Raw genomic sequence first — 20938 nt, 5'->3', positions numbered from 1 at the left:
CATAAGGTTGCCAGTGTGGTTAAGGTTTGGTTTAAAATAAAATTGTTAAAAAGAGAAATTGTAGAAATAGGCGGGGTTTAACCATAATTGTGGCTGTGGTAACTAGTTCGTCCACTAAACCCGCGGAATCCAAAATTATGAAAATCCAGTTACAAAAAGGCTCGAAAGTTAAAGAAATTATTTTTTGTCCTGAAAATAAAATATTGAACCCCTTCTACAAGAACGTGAGTAGATAATTATGTTCAATTAATTTGACAGACTTTAGATATTAACGTTGTATTGGTAGCTAAACGTTAGCTAGCCAACACGCCTCGAGAACATTTACTAGCTAATGTAGCTAGCTAAATGTAATAGTATGACATTAACCCAACCCATATGCCTCGAATGTTACTGTTACGATAATTACATACACGTTAACTGTAGCTTTAGTGTTTGCAGTATTTCAAGTAAAAACATGTGCATTAACAAGTAGTAAGTGTACTGCATAGTCTATCGAGTCGGGCTGCGCGCTCAGGACTGATTTCTGAGAACATGTCTACAACTTAATCTTCTGCAAGCTGTCAAACTATCGTAAATAAAGCACCAGCTAACTTACACGCGGTTTATCAGTGCCCAAAATCACTTTCTAGCTCAGTTCCAACTCTGTGTTTGTCAATGAAGCTAGCAAGTAGTAGCTAGCAGGCACATTGAGCAGTAGTGATATGTAGTACGCAAACGAGTCGTTATTTTTGAACGACTCTTTACTGACTCGAGTCATGATTAAATTGAACGAGTCACTGAGAAACTAGTCTTTCGTTTGATGTGTTCCGACCAATTATGTCAATAAACCAGATAGTAAACAGTAGCAGCAGCGTATGTGAGGAGTCAGTTAATGCAAAAAATGGGTCAGTGCAGCTAACTATTTAGCAGTCTTATGGCTTGGGGGTAGATGTTATTCAGGTTCCAGACTTGGTGATCTGTGCGGTAGTAGAGAGAACAGTCCGTGGCTGGTGTCGTTGACAACAATTGTTAGGACCGACCTTTGACAGCGCCTGGTATTCTAAACTGAAACTCATGATTAGTTGATTATTGGAGTCAGGTGTGTTAACGGGGTCCGGGACAAAAATGTGACACCAATTAGGCCCCTGAGGACTGGAGTTGCCCATCCCTGCTCTACCCTCTGTAGTGCCCTGGGGTCGGGTGCCAAGCAGTTGTCATACCAAGCGGTGATGGAGCCAGTCAAGATGCTCTCAATGGTGCAGTTGAAGATCTTTTTGAGGATCTGAGGGCCCATGCCAAATCTTTTCAGCCTCCTGAGGGGGAAGAGGCATTGTTGTGCCCTCTTCACAACTGTGTTAGGGTTTTTGGACTAGTGCTGGTCAAAATATCATATCACTATTTTATTTTATGATGGTGTGACGGTATTTAAATCAAATTATATTTGTCACATACACGTGTTTAGCAGATGTTATTGCGGGTAGGCGAAATACTTGTGTTTCTAGCTCTAACAGTACAGCAATATCTAACAGTAATATCTAACAATTGCACAACAATACACACAAATCTAAAGGAATGGAATTAAAAATATATAAATATTGGGCGAGCAATGTCAGAGGGGCATAGACTTAGATACAGTAGGATAGAATACGGTATATACATGTGAGATGAGTAATGCAAAATATGTTAACATTATTAAAGTGACTAGTGTTCTATTATTTTTATTTAACTGGGCAAGTCAGTTAAGAATAAATTCTTATTTAGAATGATGGCCTACCAAAAGGCCTCCTGTGGGGACGGGGGCTGGGATGAAGAAAAAAAATATATATATATGAGGTCGACCGATTAATCGGAATGGCTGGTTAATTAGGGCAGATTTCAAGTTTTCATGACAATCGGTAATCAGTATTTTTGGGCACCGATTTGTTTTTATTTTTTATTTATTTTTTAAATTGATTTTTTTAATACCTTTTATTTAACTAGGCAAGTCAGTTAAGAACACATTCTTATTTTCAATGAATGCCTAGGAACGGTGGGTTAACTGCCTTGTTCAGGGGCAGAATGACAGATTTTCACCTTGTCAGCTCGGGGGATCCAATCTTGCAACCTTACAGTCAACTTGTCCAAAGCAATAACGACCTGCCTCTCTCTCGTTGCACTCCACAAGGAGACTGCCTGTTATGCGAATGCAGTAAGCCAAGGTAAGTTACTAGCTAGCATTAAACTTATCTTATAAAAAACAATCATAATCACTAGTTAACTACACATGGTTGATGATATTACTAGATATTATCTAGCGTGTCCTGCGTTGCATATAATCTGACTGAGCATACAAGCATCTAAGTATCTCACTGAGCGATGGTAGGCAGAAGCAGACGAGTAAACATTCATTCAAACAGCACTTTCGTGCGTTTTGCCAGCAGCTCTTCGTTGTGCGTCAAGCATTGCGCTGTTTATGACTTCAAGCCTATCAACTCCCGAGATGAGGCTGGTCTAACCGAAGTGAAATGGCTAGCTAGTTAGCGTGTGCTAACTAGAGGGACGGAAGCTATACTGTTACACTGGCAATACTAAAGTGCCTATAAGAACATCCAATAGTTAGGTTAATGAAGGTTAAGGTTAAGGAAATACAAATGGTATAGAGGGAAATAGTCCTATAATTCCTATAATAACTACAACCTAAAACTTCTTACCTGGGAATATTGAAGACCCATGTTAAAAGGAACCACCAGCTTTCATATGTTCTCATGTTCTGAGCAAGGAAATGAAACGTTAGCTTTCTTACATAGCACATTGTTCACCTACAAACAAGCAAGATTTCTGACTCTCACAGACCTGTGACTTCTTCTTTAAGAGGCTCCTCTGTCCTCCACTCGTTACCTGTATTAATGGCACCTGTTTGAACTTGTTATCAGTATAAATCTCTAACAGTCACACTCCAAACTCCACTATGGCCAAGACCAAAGAGCTGTCAAAGGACACCAGAAACAAAATTGTAGACCTGCACCAGGCTGGGAAGACTGAATCTGCAATAGGTAAGCAGCTTGGTTTGAAGAAATCAACTGTGGGAGCAATTATTAGGAAATGGAAGACATACAAGACCACTGATAATCTCCCTCGATCTGGGGCTCCGCGCAAGATCTCACCCCGTGGGGTCAAATTGATCACAAGAACGGTGAGCAAAAATCCCAGAACCACACGGGGGGACCTGGTGAATGACCTGCAAAGGTCTGGGAGCAAAGTAACAAAGCCTACCATCAGTAACACACTACGCCGCCAGGGACTCAAATCCTGCAGTGCCAGATGTGTCCCCATGCTTAAGCCAGTACATGTCCAGGCCCGTCTGAAATTTGCTAGAAAGCATTTGGATGATCCAGAAGGAGATTGGGAGAATGTCAGATGAAACCAAAATACAACTTTTTGGTAAACTCAACTCGTCGTGTTTGGAGGACAAAGAATGCTGAGTTGCATCCAAAGAACCCCATACCTACTGTGAAGCATGGGGGTGGAAACATCATACTTTGGGACTGATCCGTGTAAAGGAAAGAATGAATGGGGCCATGTATCGTGAGATTTTGAGTGAAAACCTCCTTCCATCAGCAAGGGCATTGAAGATGAAACGTGGCTTGGTCTTTCAGCATGACAATGATCCCAAACACACTGCCCGGGTAACGAAGGAGTGGCTTCGTAAAAAGCATTTCAAGGTCCTGGAGTGGCCTAGCCAGTCTCCAGATCTCAACCCCATAGAAAATCTTTGGAGGGAGTTGAAAGTCCGTGTTGCCCAGCAACAGCCCCAAAACATCATTGCTCTAGAGGAGATCTGCATGGAGGAATGGGCCAAAATACCTTGAACCTTGTGAAGACTTACAGAAAACGTTTGACCTCTGTCATTGCCAACAAAGAGTATATAACAAAGTATTGAGAAACTTTTGTTATTGACCAAATACTTATTTTCCACCATAATTTGCAAATACATTCATTAAAAATCCTACAATGTGATTTTCTGGATTTCTTTTCTCATTTTGTCTGTCATAGTTGAAGTGTACCTATGATGAAAATTACAGGCCTCATCTTTTTAAGTGGGAGAACTTGCACAATTGGTGTCTGACTAAATACTTTTTTGCCCCACTGTATTTCCAAAATTTAAAATCACTCGGAGCTGATTTCCTGGTGTTTTTAGTCTTAAAAAAATAATTATTGCTCAGAAAAGTTGGAAGGCCAAATAAAACCGCTTGCGGGCCACCATTTGGGGAACCCTGATGTAAAACCTGGATTGCTGATGCTTTGTATTGGCCAGTGAGAGGCTTTGAAGCCACTGGAGTGTGAGGCCAGTCACGGCCTTCCTATTAATCTATATCCCCTACAAACCTCACTACCCCCCTTCCTCCGCCACCACCACCCAAAATACCACCCCAGCCCCATCCAACCTCTGACCCTGTCAAACTCCCCCATACAATTGACAATAAAATACATGTTCATCTGTTTCTTTCACCATACACCCATCACACATTCCAGTAACATGCTTCCCTACCAAGTTCAAATAATTCAATCCCATATGCCTTAATCTCATCCTACACTTACTCTAAAAAAAAAAAATACGAAAAACAACAGAACAGAACAGAACAGATGACCAGAGAACTGGAATGACATTTACTCTCCCGGGTGGCCAACACGAAAGCCACGCCACCAGTCTTCTGATCTGACCCGGTGAGTCATTGCTCAATAGCCCAGCATCAATAACCCAACAAGCAAACTAGGTTACCCAGATGGCTGGTTCAAAATAATCCAATGTGTGTTCTGTCCAATATTTATCCAAATTGGGTTGTTTTAAACCAAGCATTTTTTGTTGTTGACATTACTTAATCTCTACGGTTCCCATTACAAGACCCAATTTCTTGTACAGATTTCCTTTTACTATATTTTCCTCTGCCAGCAATCTAACCTAAACTTTTGGATTCATGTTTTTAACCTCTCCTCTCCCTAATTGCACCTGTATATATACTAAATAATTTACTTTGACTCCTGTTTGAGCAGGGATCCAACAAAATTGAATCTCTATCCCATTTTTTTGTAACCCTAACAACATCATTTCTATCCATAAATCCTCACGTTCTGACTTCCCTGATCTTAGACTACACAAAACTGATGCAGAATCTGAACATATTACTACTCTTCTTGGTTGCACCTCCTCTATCCATTGAGCGCTGTTCTTCCTGACATTGTACCCTAAGCGGAACCTAGGTTGAAGATGACCTAGAGCGGAACTACAACGTCAGAAGAACAGCACTCACTAGCGGTCTCTCAAGGCTAGTATGGCCAGAGAGGAAGGCCAATTTGGATACTCTTTAGCCTATTTAGGCCTACTCCAATAGATTGTACAATAAATATGTATGTTATCATTCTGGATGGAACATAATTAATAGTGCCAACCATACAGAATCCAATGGCGCCTGTCAACATAACACCATGGTTCTGATTTTTAACCTGCTTTGTCCATCCGCAGTCCGTCTCGACTGTCTGAGGCTGGACCCACCATGGGCAGCTACAGTGACTCCACCAGTGACCTGGACGAGGATCTCCCTGTGTATGACTTCCTCCAGCCCAGATGTAGCCTGAGCCAAGCCTCCCAGATCCACACAGACCAACCAGACCTGGTGGTCCTGGACAGCTCTCATACAGACCTCCCCATAGGGTTGGCTGATGTTATGATGATCAGTAGTGATGATGAGGAAGAGGATGTTCCCTATATCCCCCTGGCGCTGAGACTCAAACAGAGACAGGAGGGTTTGGAGCCTGCATCCTCCACACTCAGTAATGGACAGGACAACCATCACTCCTCACCTGACCTTCCTGGTGGTTTAGGCCTGTTGGCACCGAATGGTCACTCAGAGTCCGAACCTCTATTCACCTCATATGAGACCCTAAACAGTCATCGTAGGAAGGAGAAAAGTGGAGGACCAGACTGGGATGACCCAGAGGAGGCAGCTCTCCCTCAGCTGTGGCCCCCGCCAAAGCCATCCTCCTGGGCTAGGAGCACCATCTCCCCTGCCAAGAGGAAGCCCTCCAAGATGACTGGTGAGGAGATCCAGGGGTCCAGGGAGGTGCTGAGGAGGGAGGCCAGGGAGAGGCAACAGGGGGACAAGGAGGCGCGGATGCTGCAGCAGGAGAGGCAGAAGGCAGAGAAGGCGGCCCTGGCAGAGGCTGTGAAAGCACTGCGACCAGAGGAGTGCATCAAACACATGGTGGTGTCTGTGGATCCAGGTGTGTTGAAGAGAGGCAGGGGCTGTGTTTCGATTCCCTACCTTTTTCCCAGAGTGTGCACTTGCTCAGTCTCACCCGCATGGATTTAAAAGCATTGAATAGGTGTAAGTAAGGGCTACACAGAGGATTTTGTAGTTCCCATTTTCCAACATATGTGCGCGTGTGTGTGTGTAGCTCTGTTGCAGTTGGAAGGTGGGGGCCCTTTGCTGACGTCACTCCAGGCCATGGGCTGCAGCTGTGCCATAGAGAAACAGCCCCTCCCTCGCAGCGTCAACTGGGTCAGGAGAACACCTAGCACTCAGGTGACTGGAGCATCACACACACACACACACACACACCTCTATCGCTTCTCCTCTTGCCATGCTTATCCATTCTGTATTAACCAAGCACAAGTGTGTGTTCATCTTCATCTTAATCATGCAACGCAACTAGGGATGTGACAAATCAAAACTGTTTCTTAATGTTTAAACTGCCATTTTACATGTGAATTCACAATGCTGCCAAAAACTGTTTGGGTCTCATGGTGCATCCCTTTCAGATGGGTAAACATAGTACATGTACTATCATTACTGTACCTTAATTCCACCTTCTCATTTTCCATACAGGACTTAGCTGCTGTCTGTTGCCTTTCTCTGCTATTTTTCCAACGATTAATGACGATGACGTAGTGGTGGAGCGTCGCTCTCCAAAATAATTGATTCCTCGACTCCTTGATTGTTGACTCTCGGTTTCGACTCCCATTTCTGGGTGTCAAGATTCGATTCCGCTACAAATAGACTCCTAAGATTCAATATTTTTGGAGCAGAGGAGACTATTCCGGCGCCGACAGAGATGGCCGCCTCGCTTCGCGTTCCTAGGAAACTATGCAGTTTTTTGGTTTTTTACGTGTTATTTCTTACATTAGTACCCCAGGTCATCTTAGGTTTCATTACATACAGTCGAGAAGAACTACTGAATATAAGAGCAGCGTCAACTCACCATCAGTACGACCAAGAATATGACTTTCGCGAAGCGGATCCTGTGTTCTGCCTTTCACCCAGGACAATGGAATGGATCCCAGCCGGCGACCCAAAAAAACGACTTCGTAAAAGAGGGAAACGAAGCGGTCTTCTGGTCAGACTCCGGAGACGGGCACATCGTGCACCACTCCCCAGTATACTTCTCGCCAATGTCCAGTCTCTTGACAACAAGGTTGATGAAATCCGAGCAAGGGTAGCATTCCAGAGGGACATCAGAGACTGTAACGTTCTTTGCTTCACGGAAACATGGCTCACTGGAGAGACGCTATCGGAGTCGGTGCAGCCAGCTAGTTTCTCCACGCATCGCGCCGACAGAAACAAACATCTTTCTGGTAAGAAGAGGGGCCTTATGGCTAACGAGACGTGGTGTGGTCACAAAAGCATACAGGAACTCAAGTCCTTCTGTTCACCTGATTTAGAATTCCTCACAATCAAATGTCGACCGCATTATCTACCAAGGGAATTCTCTTCGATTATAATCACAGCCGTATATATTCCCCCCCAAGCAGACACATCGATGGCTCTGAACGAACTTTATTTGACTCTTTGCAAACTGGAATCCATACATCCTGAGGCTGCATTCATTGTAGCTGGGGATTTTAACAAGGCTAATCTGAAAACAAGACTCCCTAAATTGTATCAGCATATCGATTGCGCAACCAGGGCTGGCAAAAGCTTGGATCACTGCTATTCTAACTTCCGTGACGCATATAAGGCCCTGCCCTGCCCTCCTTTCGGGAAAAGCTGACCACGACTCCATTTTGTTGATCCCTGCCTACAGACAGAAACTAAAACAAGAAGCTCCCACGCTGAGGTCTGTTCAACGCTGGTCCGACCAATCTGATTCCACACTCCAAGACTGCTTCCATCACGTGGACTGGGATATGTTTTATATTGCGTCAGACAACATTGACGAATACGCTGATTCGGTGTGCGAGTTCATTAGAACGTGCGTTGAAGATGTCGTTCCCATAGCAACGATTAAAACATTCCCAAACCAGAAACCGTGGATTGATGGCAGCATTCGCGTGAAACTGAAAGCCCGAACCACTGCTTTTAATCAGGGCAAGGTGTCTGGTAACATGACCGAATACAAACAGTGTAGCTATTCCCTCCGCAAGGCAATCAAACAAGCTAAGCGTCAGTATAGAGACAAAGTAGAATCTCAATTCAACGGCTCAGACACAAGAGGTATGTGGCAGGGTCTACAGTCAATCATGGATTACAAAAAGAAAACCAGCCCCGTCACGGACCAGGATGTCTTGCGCCCAGGCAGACTAAATAACTTTTTTGCCTGCTTTGAGGACAATACAGTGCCACTGACACGGCCTGCAACCAAAACATGCGGCCTATCTCAACCACACTGCCCTAACTGGACAAGAGGAATACCTATGTGAGAATGCTGTTCATCGACTACAGCTCGGCATTTAACACCATAGTACCCTCCAAGCTCGTCATCAAGCTCGAGACCCTGGGTCTCGACCCCCGCCCTGTGCAACTGGGTACTGGACTTCCTGACGGGCCGCCCCCAGGTGGTGAGGGTAGGCAACAACATCTCCACCCCGCTGATCCTCAACACTGGGGCCCCACAAGGGTGCGTTCTGAGCCCTCTCCTGTACTCCCTGTTCACCCACGACTGCGTGGCCACGCACGCCTCCAACTCAATCATCAAGTTTGCGGACGACACAACAGTGGTAGGCTTGATTACCAACAACGACGAGACGGCCTACAGGGAGGAGGTGAGGGCCCTCGGAGTGTGGTGTCAGGAAAATAACCTCACACTCAACGTCAACAAAACTAAGGAGATGATTGTGGACTTCAGGAAACAGCAGAGGGAACACCTCCCTATCCACATCGATGGAACAGTAGTGGAGAGGGTAGCAAGTTTTAAGATCCTCGGCATACACATCACAGACAAACTGAATTGGTCCACCCACACAGACAGCATCGTGAAGAAGGCGCAGCAGCGCCTCTTCAACCTCAGGAGGCTGAAGAAATTTGGCTTGTCACCAAAAGCACTCACAAACTTCTACAGATGCACAATCGAGAGCATCCTGGCGGGCTGTATCACCACCTGGTACGGCAACTGCTCCGCCCACAACCGTAAGGCTCTCCAGAGGGTAGTGAGGTCTGCACAACGCATCACCGGGGGCAAACTACCTGTCCTCCAGGACACCTACACCACCCGATGTTACAGGAAGGCCATAAAGATCATCAAGGGCAACAACCACCCGAGCCACTGCCTGTTCACCCCGCTATCATCCAGAAGGCGAGGTCAGTACAGGTGCATCAAAGCTGGGACCGAGTGACTGAAAAACAGCTTCTATCTCAAGGCCATCAGACTGTTAAACAGCCCCCACTAACATTGAGTGGCTGCTGCCAACACACTGACTCAACTCCAGCCACTTTAATAATGGGAATTGATGGGAAATGATGTAAAATATATCACTAGCCACTTTAAACAATGCTACCTAATATAATGTTTACATACCCTACATTATTCATCTCATATGTATACGTATATACTGTACTCTATATCATCTACTGCATCTTTATGTAATACATGTATCACTAGCCACTAACTATGCCACTTTGTTTACATACTCATCTCATATGTATATACTGTACTCGATACCATCTACTGTATCTTGCCTATGCCGCTCTGTACCATCACTCATTCATATATCTTTATGTACATATTCTTTATCCCCCTACACTTGTGTGTATAAGACAGTAGTTTTGGAATTGTTAGTTAGATTACTTGTTGGTTATTACTGCATTGTCGGAACTAGAAGCACAAGCATTTCGCTACACTCGCATTAACATCTGCTAACCATGTGTATGTGACAAATAAAATTTGATTTAATTTATTTGCTGTACTTCTGAGAACATCAACACTCTTGCATCTTTTATAGCGATCTACCGAGGGACGGAGAGAGAGGGGTGGGGCACAGTATAGGCAGTTCGTGCACTAGGCCTATCTATGGAAATGGAATGCTGTATCTTGCAATTTCTTGGCTTGCCATGTCTTGCAACTTCAGTAAAAAGCAGAGTCTATCGTCAATGAATAGGCAAGGATATTCTACACGCAACAGACTGATAACTGAACACACACTCGCATTATTAGGGAAGCAAAAGAGCAGGGTTGTAATCATTAGTTCAAACAGTTTGCAACTTAAACGAGAGTTTCTATTGGACAAATTCAGGTAGGTCCCTCCCGGTTTTGCTCAGTTTGCTTCCATTCTGAAACGTTTGCAACAGAATACTGAATATGCCCCAGGCGAGCCATGGTGAGGGAGGGAGGGAGAGAAATGAGGGGGCAGGCACAAAGAACTGATGTGCATATGTCCTGGTAATCTGAATCTTGCAACGTTTGTCTTGAATGCCTTGCAAATTTACCAAAGTAGCCTAAAGTTTGCCCTTTCCTCCCTGGTTTCATTTAAATTACACAACTTTCCCCAGGCCTTTATTGCCTATCGTCTAGTCAGGCTATAACACGGAAAATAATGTTTTGTGATAACTGCACTGGGATTTTAATTATGTGGGGGGATGTTTTTTGGTTAGGGATTTTTCTTCACGTTATGTATCCCAATCTCTTTTAAACGTTCACACCCCTACACTCAACCCATAGCTTTTTGTAGTCGTGTTGAATCCGTGATGCATTATGGGTACATTTTTACTGATTGACTGATGTACAAATAATAACGAGTAGTTATTCATTATGCCAGGTGATTTGTAGATCAGTCATTTGGCAGTCGCTGACTGCAGTGGTTGATCTATGTCGAACAAGCAAATCAAAGCCCTTAATCTCTGTTGCTTCTCAGACAGGTGAGGTGTTGTGTATCCCGGAGGCCCACACAGTGATGCAAGTACCTGTTGATGACTTCATCAACCTGATCCACAGCTACACTCAGGTGAGTGACACCTCTCTGGGTTGGGCATGGCTATGGTTTCATCCCACTTCCTGTTTCTGCTGACTAGCTTGAATGTGCTAGTTGGGGAGGGGTGTACAGAGTGTACAAAACATTAGGAACACCTTACTAACATTGAGTTGCACCCCCCTTTGCCCTCAGAACAGCCTTAATTCATCGGGGCATGGACTTTACAAGGTGTCAATCGTTCCACAGGGATGCTGGCCCATGTTGACTCCAATGCTTCCCACAGTAGTCAAGTTGGCTGGCTGTCCTACAGGAAACTGTTTGTGTGAAACTCAGCAGCATTGCAGTTCTTGGCACACTCAAAACTATTTTCTTGCCCATTCACCCTCTGAATGGCACACTTACACAATCCATGTCTCAATGGTCTCAAGGTTAATTTTTAAAATGTTTAACCTGTCTCCTCTCCCTCAGCTACACTGATTGAAGTGGATTTAACAGGTGACATCAATAAGGGATCATATCTTTCACCTGGATTCACATGGTCAGTCTGTCATTGAAAGAGCACCAGTTTGCGCTGTTCTGTGAAGGGAGTACATACCGTTGTACAAGATCTTCAGTTTCTTGGCAATTTCTCTCAGAATAAGACTGACGAGTTTCAGAAGAAAGGTCTTTGTTTCTGGCCATTTTATTTTTTTGTACCCTTTTTTTTTTCTCCCCAATTTCGTGTTATCCAATTGGTAGTAGTTAGTCTTGTCTCATCGCTGCAACTCTGGTACGGACTCGAGAGGCGAAGGTCGAGAGACATGCGTCCTCCGAAACACAAGCCGCACTGCTTCTTGACACAATGCACAGCTAGCCGCACCAATGGGTCGGAGGAAACACCTGGCAACCTGGTCAGCGTGCACTGCGCCCGACCCGCCACAGGAGTCACTAGTGCGGGATGGGACAAGGATATTCCTGTCGGCCAAACCCCCAACCCAGACGAGGCTGGGCCAATTGTGCGCCACCCCATGGGCCTCCCGGCTGCGACAGAGCCTGGGCTCAAACCCAGAATCTCACGCACAGCTAGCACTGCATCGCCTTAGACGACTGCGCCACCCGGGAGGCCACGTTTCTGGCCATTTTGAGCCTGTAATTGAACCCACAAATGCTGATGCTCCAGATACTCAACTAGTCTGAAGAAGGCCAGTTTTATTGCTTCTTTAATCAGAACAACAGTTTTCAGCTGTGCTAACATCATTGCAAAAGGGTTTTCTAATGTTCAATTAGCCTTTTAAAATGATAAACTTGGACTAGCTAACACAACGTGCCATTGGAGCACAGGAGCGACGGTTGCTGGTAATGGGCCTCTGTACGCCTAAAAATCGGCCATTTCCAATAGTCATTTCTGTATTTCTGATCAATTTGATGTTATTTTAATGGACAATTTTTTTTATTTTCTTTCAAAAACAAGAATTTCTTAGTGACCCCAAACTTTTGAACGTTAGTGTAGAAAATGGTAAACCCTTGAATGAGTAGGTGTGTCCAAACTTTTGACTGGTACTGTATGTAAATTAGATTTCAGTATTTCATGTTCAATTAAAACATGTTTTCACTTTGTCATTGTGGGGTATTGTGTGTAGATGGGTGAGAAAATATCATTTATTCAATTTTGAATTCAGGCTGTAACACAACACAATGTGGAATAAGTAAAAGGGTATGAATACTTTCTGAAGGCACTGTGTTATTCAGTACAACTACAACTCTGATCTAAAGATGAATGCATTTTTTCCCTCAAACATTGAAATTGTTTTGACTTTACAAATTGTTACATAGTCATTGAACACAGGTCACTTTAATAATGTTTACATACTGTTTTTTACCCACTTCATCTGTATATACTGTATTCTAGTCAAAGCTCATCCTATATAACTACAGCTGTACACACCTTTTCTATTAATATACTGTCCACAATGTATGTACATACCATTATATGCATATAGTGCTTAGAGAAAGTTTGAAAACTTCAGCATTTTCTTTAGTTCTGCCTACATTTGACCTAAAATGTACTAATACACTGAACAAAAATATAAATGCAACAATTTCAATGATTTTACTGAGTTACAGTTCATATAAGGAAATCAGTCAATTGAATTAAATTCATTAGACCCTAATCTATGGATTTCACATGACTGTGAATACACCTGTTGGTGACCGACACTTAAAAAAAAGGATTGGGGCGACATATCTCCTTTGCATACAGTTGATCAGTCTGTTGATAGTGGCTCGTGGAATGTTGTCCCACTCCGCTTCCATGGCTGTGCTAAGTTGCTGGATATTGGCAGGAACTGGAACATGCCATTGTCTACATGGATCCAGAGCATCCAAACTTGCTCAATGGTGAGAATGCAGGCCATGGAAGAACTGGGACATTTTCAGTTTCCAGGAATTGTGTACGGATCCTTGCGACATACTGCCGTGCATTATCATACTGAAACATGAGGTGATGGGGGCGGATAATTGGCACAACAAAATGGGCCTCGGGATCTCGTCGCGGTATCTCTGTGCAAATAAATTGCCATTGATTAAATGCAATTGTGTTCGTTGTCCGTAGCATATGTCTGCCCAAATCATAACCCCACCACCAACATGGGACACTGTTCACAATGTTGACATCAGCAAACCGCTCAACCACACAACGCCATACACACTGTCTGCCATCTTCCCGGTACAGTTGAAACCGGGATTTGCCCACTAAAGTTGGTTACGACGCCGAACTGCAGTCAGGTCAAGACCCTGCTGAGGACGATGAGCACGCAACTGAGCTTCCCTGAGACCGTTTCTGACAGTTTGTGCAGAAATGATTCAGTTGTGCAAACCCACAGTTTCATCAGCTGTCCGGGTGGCTGGTCTCAGACGATCCCACTGGTGAAGAAGCCGGATGTGGAGGTCCTGGGCTGGCGTGGTTACACATGGTCTGCGGTTGTGAGGCCTGTTGGACATACTGCCAAATTCTCTAAAACAATGTTGGAGAGGTGGCTTATGGTAGAGAAATTAACATTAAATTCTCTGGCAACAGCTTTGGTGAATATTCCTGCAGTCAGTATGACATTGAACGCTCCCTCAACTTGAGGCATTTTAGTGGCCTTTTATTGTCCCCAGCACAAGGTGCACCTGTGTAATGATCATGCCATTTTTCATGCCGTCTTGATATGCCACAACTGTCAGGTGGATGGATTATCTTGAATTAGGACAAATGTTCACTAACAGCGATTTAAACAAGTTTGTGCCAAACATTTGAAAGAAAATCTTTTTATGCAAATGGTAAATTCTGGGATCTTTTATTTCAGCTCATGAAATATGGGACCAACACTTTGTTGCTTTAATTCCTTTTTTAAGTATAGATGAAGTGTATCTGATTTAAACAAATGGCACAAAACAATTATACTTTTTAATTTCTTTATTGAGCATGTTGATCCAACATTCACTTTCTTTGTGAGAAAAAGTATGTGAACCTCTAGATTAATGAACTAAATAAAGTGTATGAAAGTAGTCAAATTGATTATTTTGTCCCATATTCCTTGCATGCAATGACTACATCACGCTTGTAATTCTACAAACTCCTTGGATGCATTTGCACTTTTTTCTTGTTGTGGGTTATGTTTTGCCCGACCAGAATTGAATGGTGAATAATGTCTTGTGCCATTTTCTATTAAAGTAAGAGAAGAACATGTTTTTGAACAGTTCTAAATTAATCTTGATAATGCCATGATTTATGGAAAACCTTGAATGTATCATGAATAATGATGAGTGTAAAGCTTACAGAGGCTACAACAAAACATCCTAAAATGCTGACATGGGCTCACCATTGACAATGACAATGACCCGGAAGAGCATATTAGCATGTTTTGTTGTAGCATATTGCTGATTTTATAAACTGGGTGGTTTGAGCCCTGAATGCTGATTGTCTGAAAGCTGTGATATCAGACCCGCATACCACTGATATGAGAATTTATTTTTACTGCTCTAATTACATTGGTAACCAGTTAATAATAGCAATAAGGCACCTCAGGGAAGGGCTGTATCCAGGAACTCCACGTTGCGTTGTGCTTAAGAACAGCCCTTAGCCGTGGTATTTTGGCCAGAATCCACACCCCCTCTGGCCTTATTGCTTAAAAATACCTTGTTGTCGAGCAACAATAACAACAACCAAAAAGGCATAGTCACACATTGATGATGTACAGTATTTCATGCTAAAAATGCGTAAAAAAAATACACAAAACAACCGTTGCCGTCTCAACACTTTTGTTGATAATAATTGCATCAATCCAGGACACTTTTACAACTATTAGGCAATACACTGTTACTAGATTCTGACCTCCCTCACTCCTGTCTGTATGTTACCCAGGAACAGAGGAGTGGAGGTGCAGACTGTAGCGCCTCTTTGACCTCCTGGATCCTGGGTCTGCAGGCTCGCAACCCTGGCAGGACCCCCAGTCTGGTGGTCATAGACCTGGAGAAATACTTCAGGTGAGGGGGCTGGAGAGGGATGTGGTGTGTGTCCCAAATGGCACCATATTGCCTACAAAGTGCATTATGTAGGGACAAGGTACTATGCCACCGTCCACTTGGGGATATTTCTAATAGTTTTATAAAGCATTTTGATCAATTATTTTTTTAAATTAAGCATTCATAATTAAATGGTTTATTGCTAGAAGTTATTATAAAGTGTTAGCATTTCAAATAAGTGTGACTTGGAGGAAGGAAAAGTGTTTCTTTTGGAAACATCAAACTTCGTCAAGCTGTGTTACATAAAAGTCCTCAATTTTGCCCCAAAAAACATTGTTTTACCTACAGATCCCAGAAATCCCAGAATCAGAAGAAGTTCCGGGATGCGGTCCTGGGGGATGAGCAAGCAGCAGTAAAGGGGGCAGTGAAAAAGAAGAGGAAGAAAGATGAAGGTGATGCACTGCCCAAGGTGTCTCGAGTTGAGGTAGAGGAGGTGGGTTGTCATGATTAACAGCTGGTAATTGTTTGACAATATAGTGTGTGGAATTGTCTTTGCAAATACTATTTGAGCAAGTTTTTAGTCTTTGAAACCAACTCAACTAAGGGCCGATCTGTCTCGGACAAGGTTACTTACTTATTTTTATTTAACCTTTATTTAATTAGGCAAGTCAATTAAGAACAAATTATTATATACAATGAAGGCCTACCAGGAGGCAAAAAGCCTCCTGTAGGGATGAGGGCTGGGATTAAAAATAAGAAAATTAGGACAAAACACGCATCACAACAAGAGAGACGTCACACCACTACATAAAGAGATACCTAAGACAGCAACAGAATGGCAGCAACACAGCATGGTAGCAACATGACAACAACATGGTAGCGACACAACATGGCAGCAGCACAAACATGGTACAAACATTGTTAGGCACAGACAACCGCACAAAGGGCAAAAAGGTAGAGACAACTATACATCACATGAAGCAACCCTACATTTGTCAGTAATATTGTCCATGATGGAGTCTTTGAATGTAGATGGAGATAAAACTGTCCAGTTTGAGTGTTTGTTGCAGCTTGTTCCAGACGCTAGCTGCAGCGAACTGAAACGAGGAGCGACCCAGGGATGTGTGTGCTTTGGGGACCTTTAACAGAATGTGACTGGCAGAACGGGTGTTGCATGTGGAGGATGAGGGTTGCAGTAGGTATCTCAAATAGGGGGGAGTGACGCCTAAGAGGGTTTTATAAATAAGCATCAACCAGAGGGTCTTGCTTCAGGTTTACAGAGATGACCAGTTTAGTATGGTCATCTGAATAAGGGTTAGTTTGGCAGCTGGGGTGAAAGAGGAGTGATTACGATAGAGGAAACCAGGTGTAGGTTTAACCTTAGCTTGCAGCTTTGATATGTGTTGAGAGAAGGACAGTGTACCAATTGGTGCCAATTGCATGCTCACTCTAAACTTGAAACATCTGTGGCATTGGGTTGTGTGACAACTGCATTTTTGTGGCCTTTTATTGTCCCCAGCACAAGGTGCACCTGTGTAATGATAATGCTGTTTAATCTGCCACACCTATCAAGTGGATGGATTATTTTGGCAAAGGAGAAATGCTCATTAACAGGGATGTAAACAAATTTGTGCACAACATTTTAGAGAAGCTTTTTGTGAGTATGGAACATTTCTGGGATCTTTTATTTCAGTTTATGAAACAGTGGACCAACACTTTACATGTTGCGTTCAGGGAGGAGGGGAGTATTGATCAGAGGTCCTTCAAAAGGGGGGTGGCCCACCCCTGGTGTAGATGAAGGGGAGGAGTCAGGTTAAATAAGGATTTTTAAGCCTTGAGACATGGATTGTGTGTGTGCAATGTTTTGAGTGTGACGAACTGCGCCGCTGTTGGACTTTTCATGCGCAACAATTTCCTGTGTGTATCAAGAATGGTCCACCTCCCAAAGGACATCCAGCCAACTTGACATAACTGTGGGAAGCAGTGGAGTGAACATGGGCCAGCATCCCTGTGGAACGCTTTCTATACATTCTAGAGTCCATGCCCTAATGCTGTTCTGAGGGCAAAAGGGGTGCAACAAAGTATTAAGAAGTTTTTCCAAATGTTTTGTACACTGTATATAACGGTGCCATATGAATGCATTTCAAATGGGTATAGAGTAGCCTTAACAACGCAATTATCACAACATAAGTTGTAATATGGCTTTTTTTTCCTGGCTTGGTTCCCCCATGATTTACACACACCGCTGCTGCAGCCCGAAGCACAGCTCAGGCCTGTTTTGATTTTGTCATCAAAAAAAAAGTATTCTCCTGTGCTAGAGTCTGCACTAGAATGGTCCGACTACACAATATTATGTCGGTTGCATTAAATGATGCTCTGTATTGGTTGTTTTCATGATTTTGGATAGGAATTATTGGAGAAAAAAAAATCTCAACTGAAGGCCTAAGTCCAATAGTCACGGTCTGCCACTTTCATTATTTTACCCAGATTTTAGTAGAGATGCAGAGAAGCATATTTAGTTTCTTTAAAAAAATAACCACCCTCAGGAGGGTACAGATAGCTCGAGGTATGCTTAGATATGTAGAAAAATAGACATTTGTTTACATACATTATGGGTCTAGATTGCAGGAAAAGGCTGTTTTCGGGTGTTTGAAAAATGCTAAATTCTCAAACTTACGGTCGGGAGGCCTAGCACTCCTACGGACCACCCCCCAGCCATCCTCACGTACTTTGGGCCCCCTCAGATTTTTGGGGTGTATGACGCCCCTGCACACCCATGTCCACTTGTATGGAGTAAAGGTAAGCCTACATGCTTCATGTCATGTAGGACACTTGTGTGACAGTTTTCCAAAGTACCTCTGTAACAGTCTCTTGATCCTCCAACATCCATCCCATCAGGCTGTGGTACACCTGCAGCTACACACAGGGGTTCAGGTGCATTTCCTGTCCACCTGGAAGGATTTCTCTGACCACATTGCCATGGCAACCAAAGCAGTAGCTGAGGCCCCATTCAAGTGAGTGAGCTGCTGTGACAGATAAATGGTCAACTGTGTAATTTCAATATAGAACCACTCAATCAGTAAGTCATTACAATATACAGCTGTGCAGAGTTGTAAGGGAGTAACATCTCATATATTGTGTGTTTGTGTGCGTGTCTGTCTCCAGACGAGAGAGGGAGAAGACAGGCTTCTCGTTCTACCTGGAGAGTGAGTGGGCTGGAGGCCAGAAAGTGGACAAGGCTGGGAAAGGACTGCTGCAGGTCTGGAAGAGACAGATCCAGCAGCTGAACAGAGTCAGCCAAGATATGGCCTCTGCCATCCTCGCTGCCTACCCCTCTCCACAGCTTCTCAACCAGGTAAAACTACACATAATACGTACATACACATACAGCATGTGTTTTCCCCACACTGAATCTCACAATTGCTCTCCGCATTGTGATGTCGTTGGCAGGCGTACAGTCGGTGCAAGTCAGAACGTGAGAAACTGTCACTGCTATCGGACCTCCTGATTCGCAGAGGGGAGGGCGTGACTTCCACAACTCGCCGGGTTGGTCCTGAGCTCTCCAAGCGTCTCTGCCTGGTGATGACATCATCAGACCCCCAGTAGACCCTGGACTCCATGCTTTGACCCTTTTATGATGTCATGCATCTGACCAGTGACCTCAGTAGTGGAAGAGTGGAGTTGGACTGATGTTTTAAATCTGTGTTCTTCATCACTAGTCTTCAGCCCTGCCTCTGGGGACCTATATGATGTGCAGGCTTTTGCTCCAGCTCAGCACTAACGCACTTCATTCAACTAATCAAGGACTTTGTGATTGGCTAATCCATTGTGTCAGACATGTTAGTTCGGGGCTGGAACACATATGTGGGTCCTCAGGAACGTTAACTATGGAGCACAGTGACATTTGGATTTGGATAGTGTCCCGTTTTATGACATCCACCTTGGTTTGTAATATACTTTTTATTTTATTAAAGCGTCTAATACAATCATGGGATTTTGACCAAAATAGATAGTCAATAATAGACACCACCTATATTACATAGCACACAAGTGGGTTAGAGAAACCTGTACTTTAAAAAGACTAGTGAGTTTTCTCTGTTGCTATTTTATTTGCTGTTTCTAAACATTTCCCTATCTTTGGATTAGGTATATTCACAAGTTTAGACAAGAGCACCACAATAACTCAAAATCAAACCAGAGTTTCTAAAAAAAAAAAGGTGTTTTGTGGTTTATTTCCAAATGACAACAATGTTACAATGAACAGGGGAAAAGATCAAATGTTCCTCGTCTTGTACTTGCAAAAATATTAATTAACAGTACATGGTTTATTAGTGACTCCAGTGTGGAAAGTTGTGTGAGTATTTATCTGGTTGAGTAGAGTTGAGAGTTCACAGAAGATTGTGACTCTGAATACTCAGGTCAGGTGTTCCTCCAGGACACGAGGCTACTCTAGTTTAAAGTTGTACAGTGCCTTGCGAAAGTATTCGGCCCCCTTCAACTTTGCGACCTTTTGCCACATTTCAGGCTTCAAACATAAAGATATAAAACTGTATTTTTTTGTGAAGAATCAACAACAAGTGGGACACAATCATGAAGTGGAACGACATTTATTGGATATTTCAAACTTTTTTAACAAATCAAAAACTGAAAAATTGGGCGTGCAAAATTATTCAGCCCCCTTAAGTTAATACTTTGTAGTGCCACCTTTTGCTGCGATTACAGTTGTAAGTCGCTTGGGGTATGTCTCTATCAGTTTTGCACATCGAGAGACTGAAATTTTTTCCCATTCCTCCTTGCAAAACAGCTCGAGCTCAGTGAGGTTGGATGGAGAGCATTTGTGAACAGCAGTTTTCAGTTCTTTCCACAGATTCTCGATTGGATTCAGGTCTGGACTTTGACTTGGCCATTCTAACACCTGGATATGTTTATTTTTGAACCATTCCATTGTAGATTTTGCTTTATGTTTTGGATCATTGTCTTGTTGGAAGACAAATCTCCGTCCCAGTCTCAGGTCTTTTGCAGACTCCCATCAGGTTTTCTTCCAGAATGGTCCTGTATTTGGCTCCATCCATCTTCCCATCAATTTTAACCATCTTCCCTGTCCCTGCTGAAGAAAAGCAGGCCCAAACCATGATGCTGCCACCACCATGTTTGACAGTGGGGATGGTGTGTTCAGCTGTGTTGCTTTTACGCCAAACATAACGTTTTGCATTGTTGCCAAAAAGTTCAATTTTGGTTTCATCTGACCAGAGCACCTTCTTCCACATGTTTGGTGTGTCTCCCAGGTGGCTTGTGGCAAACTTTAAACGACACTTT

The 20938-nt window shown here is 43.4% G+C and overlaps 1 protein-coding gene across 1 annotated transcript; it reads left to right on the top strand.

Annotated features, from left to right (window-relative positions):
• The first annotated feature begins 66 nt into the window (after window positions 1–66).
• eme1 (essential meiotic structure-specific endonuclease 1) lies at window positions 67–19948 on the top strand. Its single transcript, XM_036960452.1, has 9 exons — window positions 67–224; window positions 5480–6237; window positions 6412–6539; window positions 11081–11170; window positions 15522–15643; window positions 15971–16115; window positions 18521–18636; window positions 18788–18977; window positions 19073–19948. The coding sequence occupies exons 2-9, from the start codon at window positions 5511–5513 to the stop codon at window positions 19226–19228; spliced, it is 1674 nt and encodes a 557-aa protein (XP_036816347.1). The 5' UTR covers window positions 67–224; window positions 5480–5510; the 3' UTR covers window positions 19229–19948.
• Window positions 19949–20938: the final 990 nt, after the last annotated feature.

This window comes from Oncorhynchus mykiss, chromosome 23, assembly GCF_013265735.2.
Source record: "Oncorhynchus mykiss isolate Arlee chromosome 23, USDA_OmykA_1.1, whole genome shotgun sequence".
Classification (NCBI taxonomy): domain Eukaryota; kingdom Metazoa; phylum Chordata; class Actinopteri; order Salmoniformes; family Salmonidae; genus Oncorhynchus; species Oncorhynchus mykiss.
The sequence above is the reverse complement of the archived record's forward strand: the minus strand, read 5'-3'. Positions and strand labels throughout refer to the sequence as shown.

Excerpts from the sequence above, each read along its gene's own strand:
- eme1 (XM_036960452.1), top strand. The coding sequence starts at position 5,511 with ATGGGCAGCTACAGTGACTCCACCAGTGACCTGGACGAGGATCTCCCT. Across the intron at positions 6,238-6,411 it reads GGTGGTGTCTGTGGATCCAG|CTCTGTTGCAGTTGGAAGGT; the intron begins GTGTGTTGAAGA and ends GTGTGTGTGTAG. Across the intron at positions 18,637-18,787 it reads GTAGCTGAGGCCCCATTCAA|ACGAGAGAGGGAGAAGACAG; the intron begins GTGAGTGAGCTG and ends GTCTGTCTCCAG.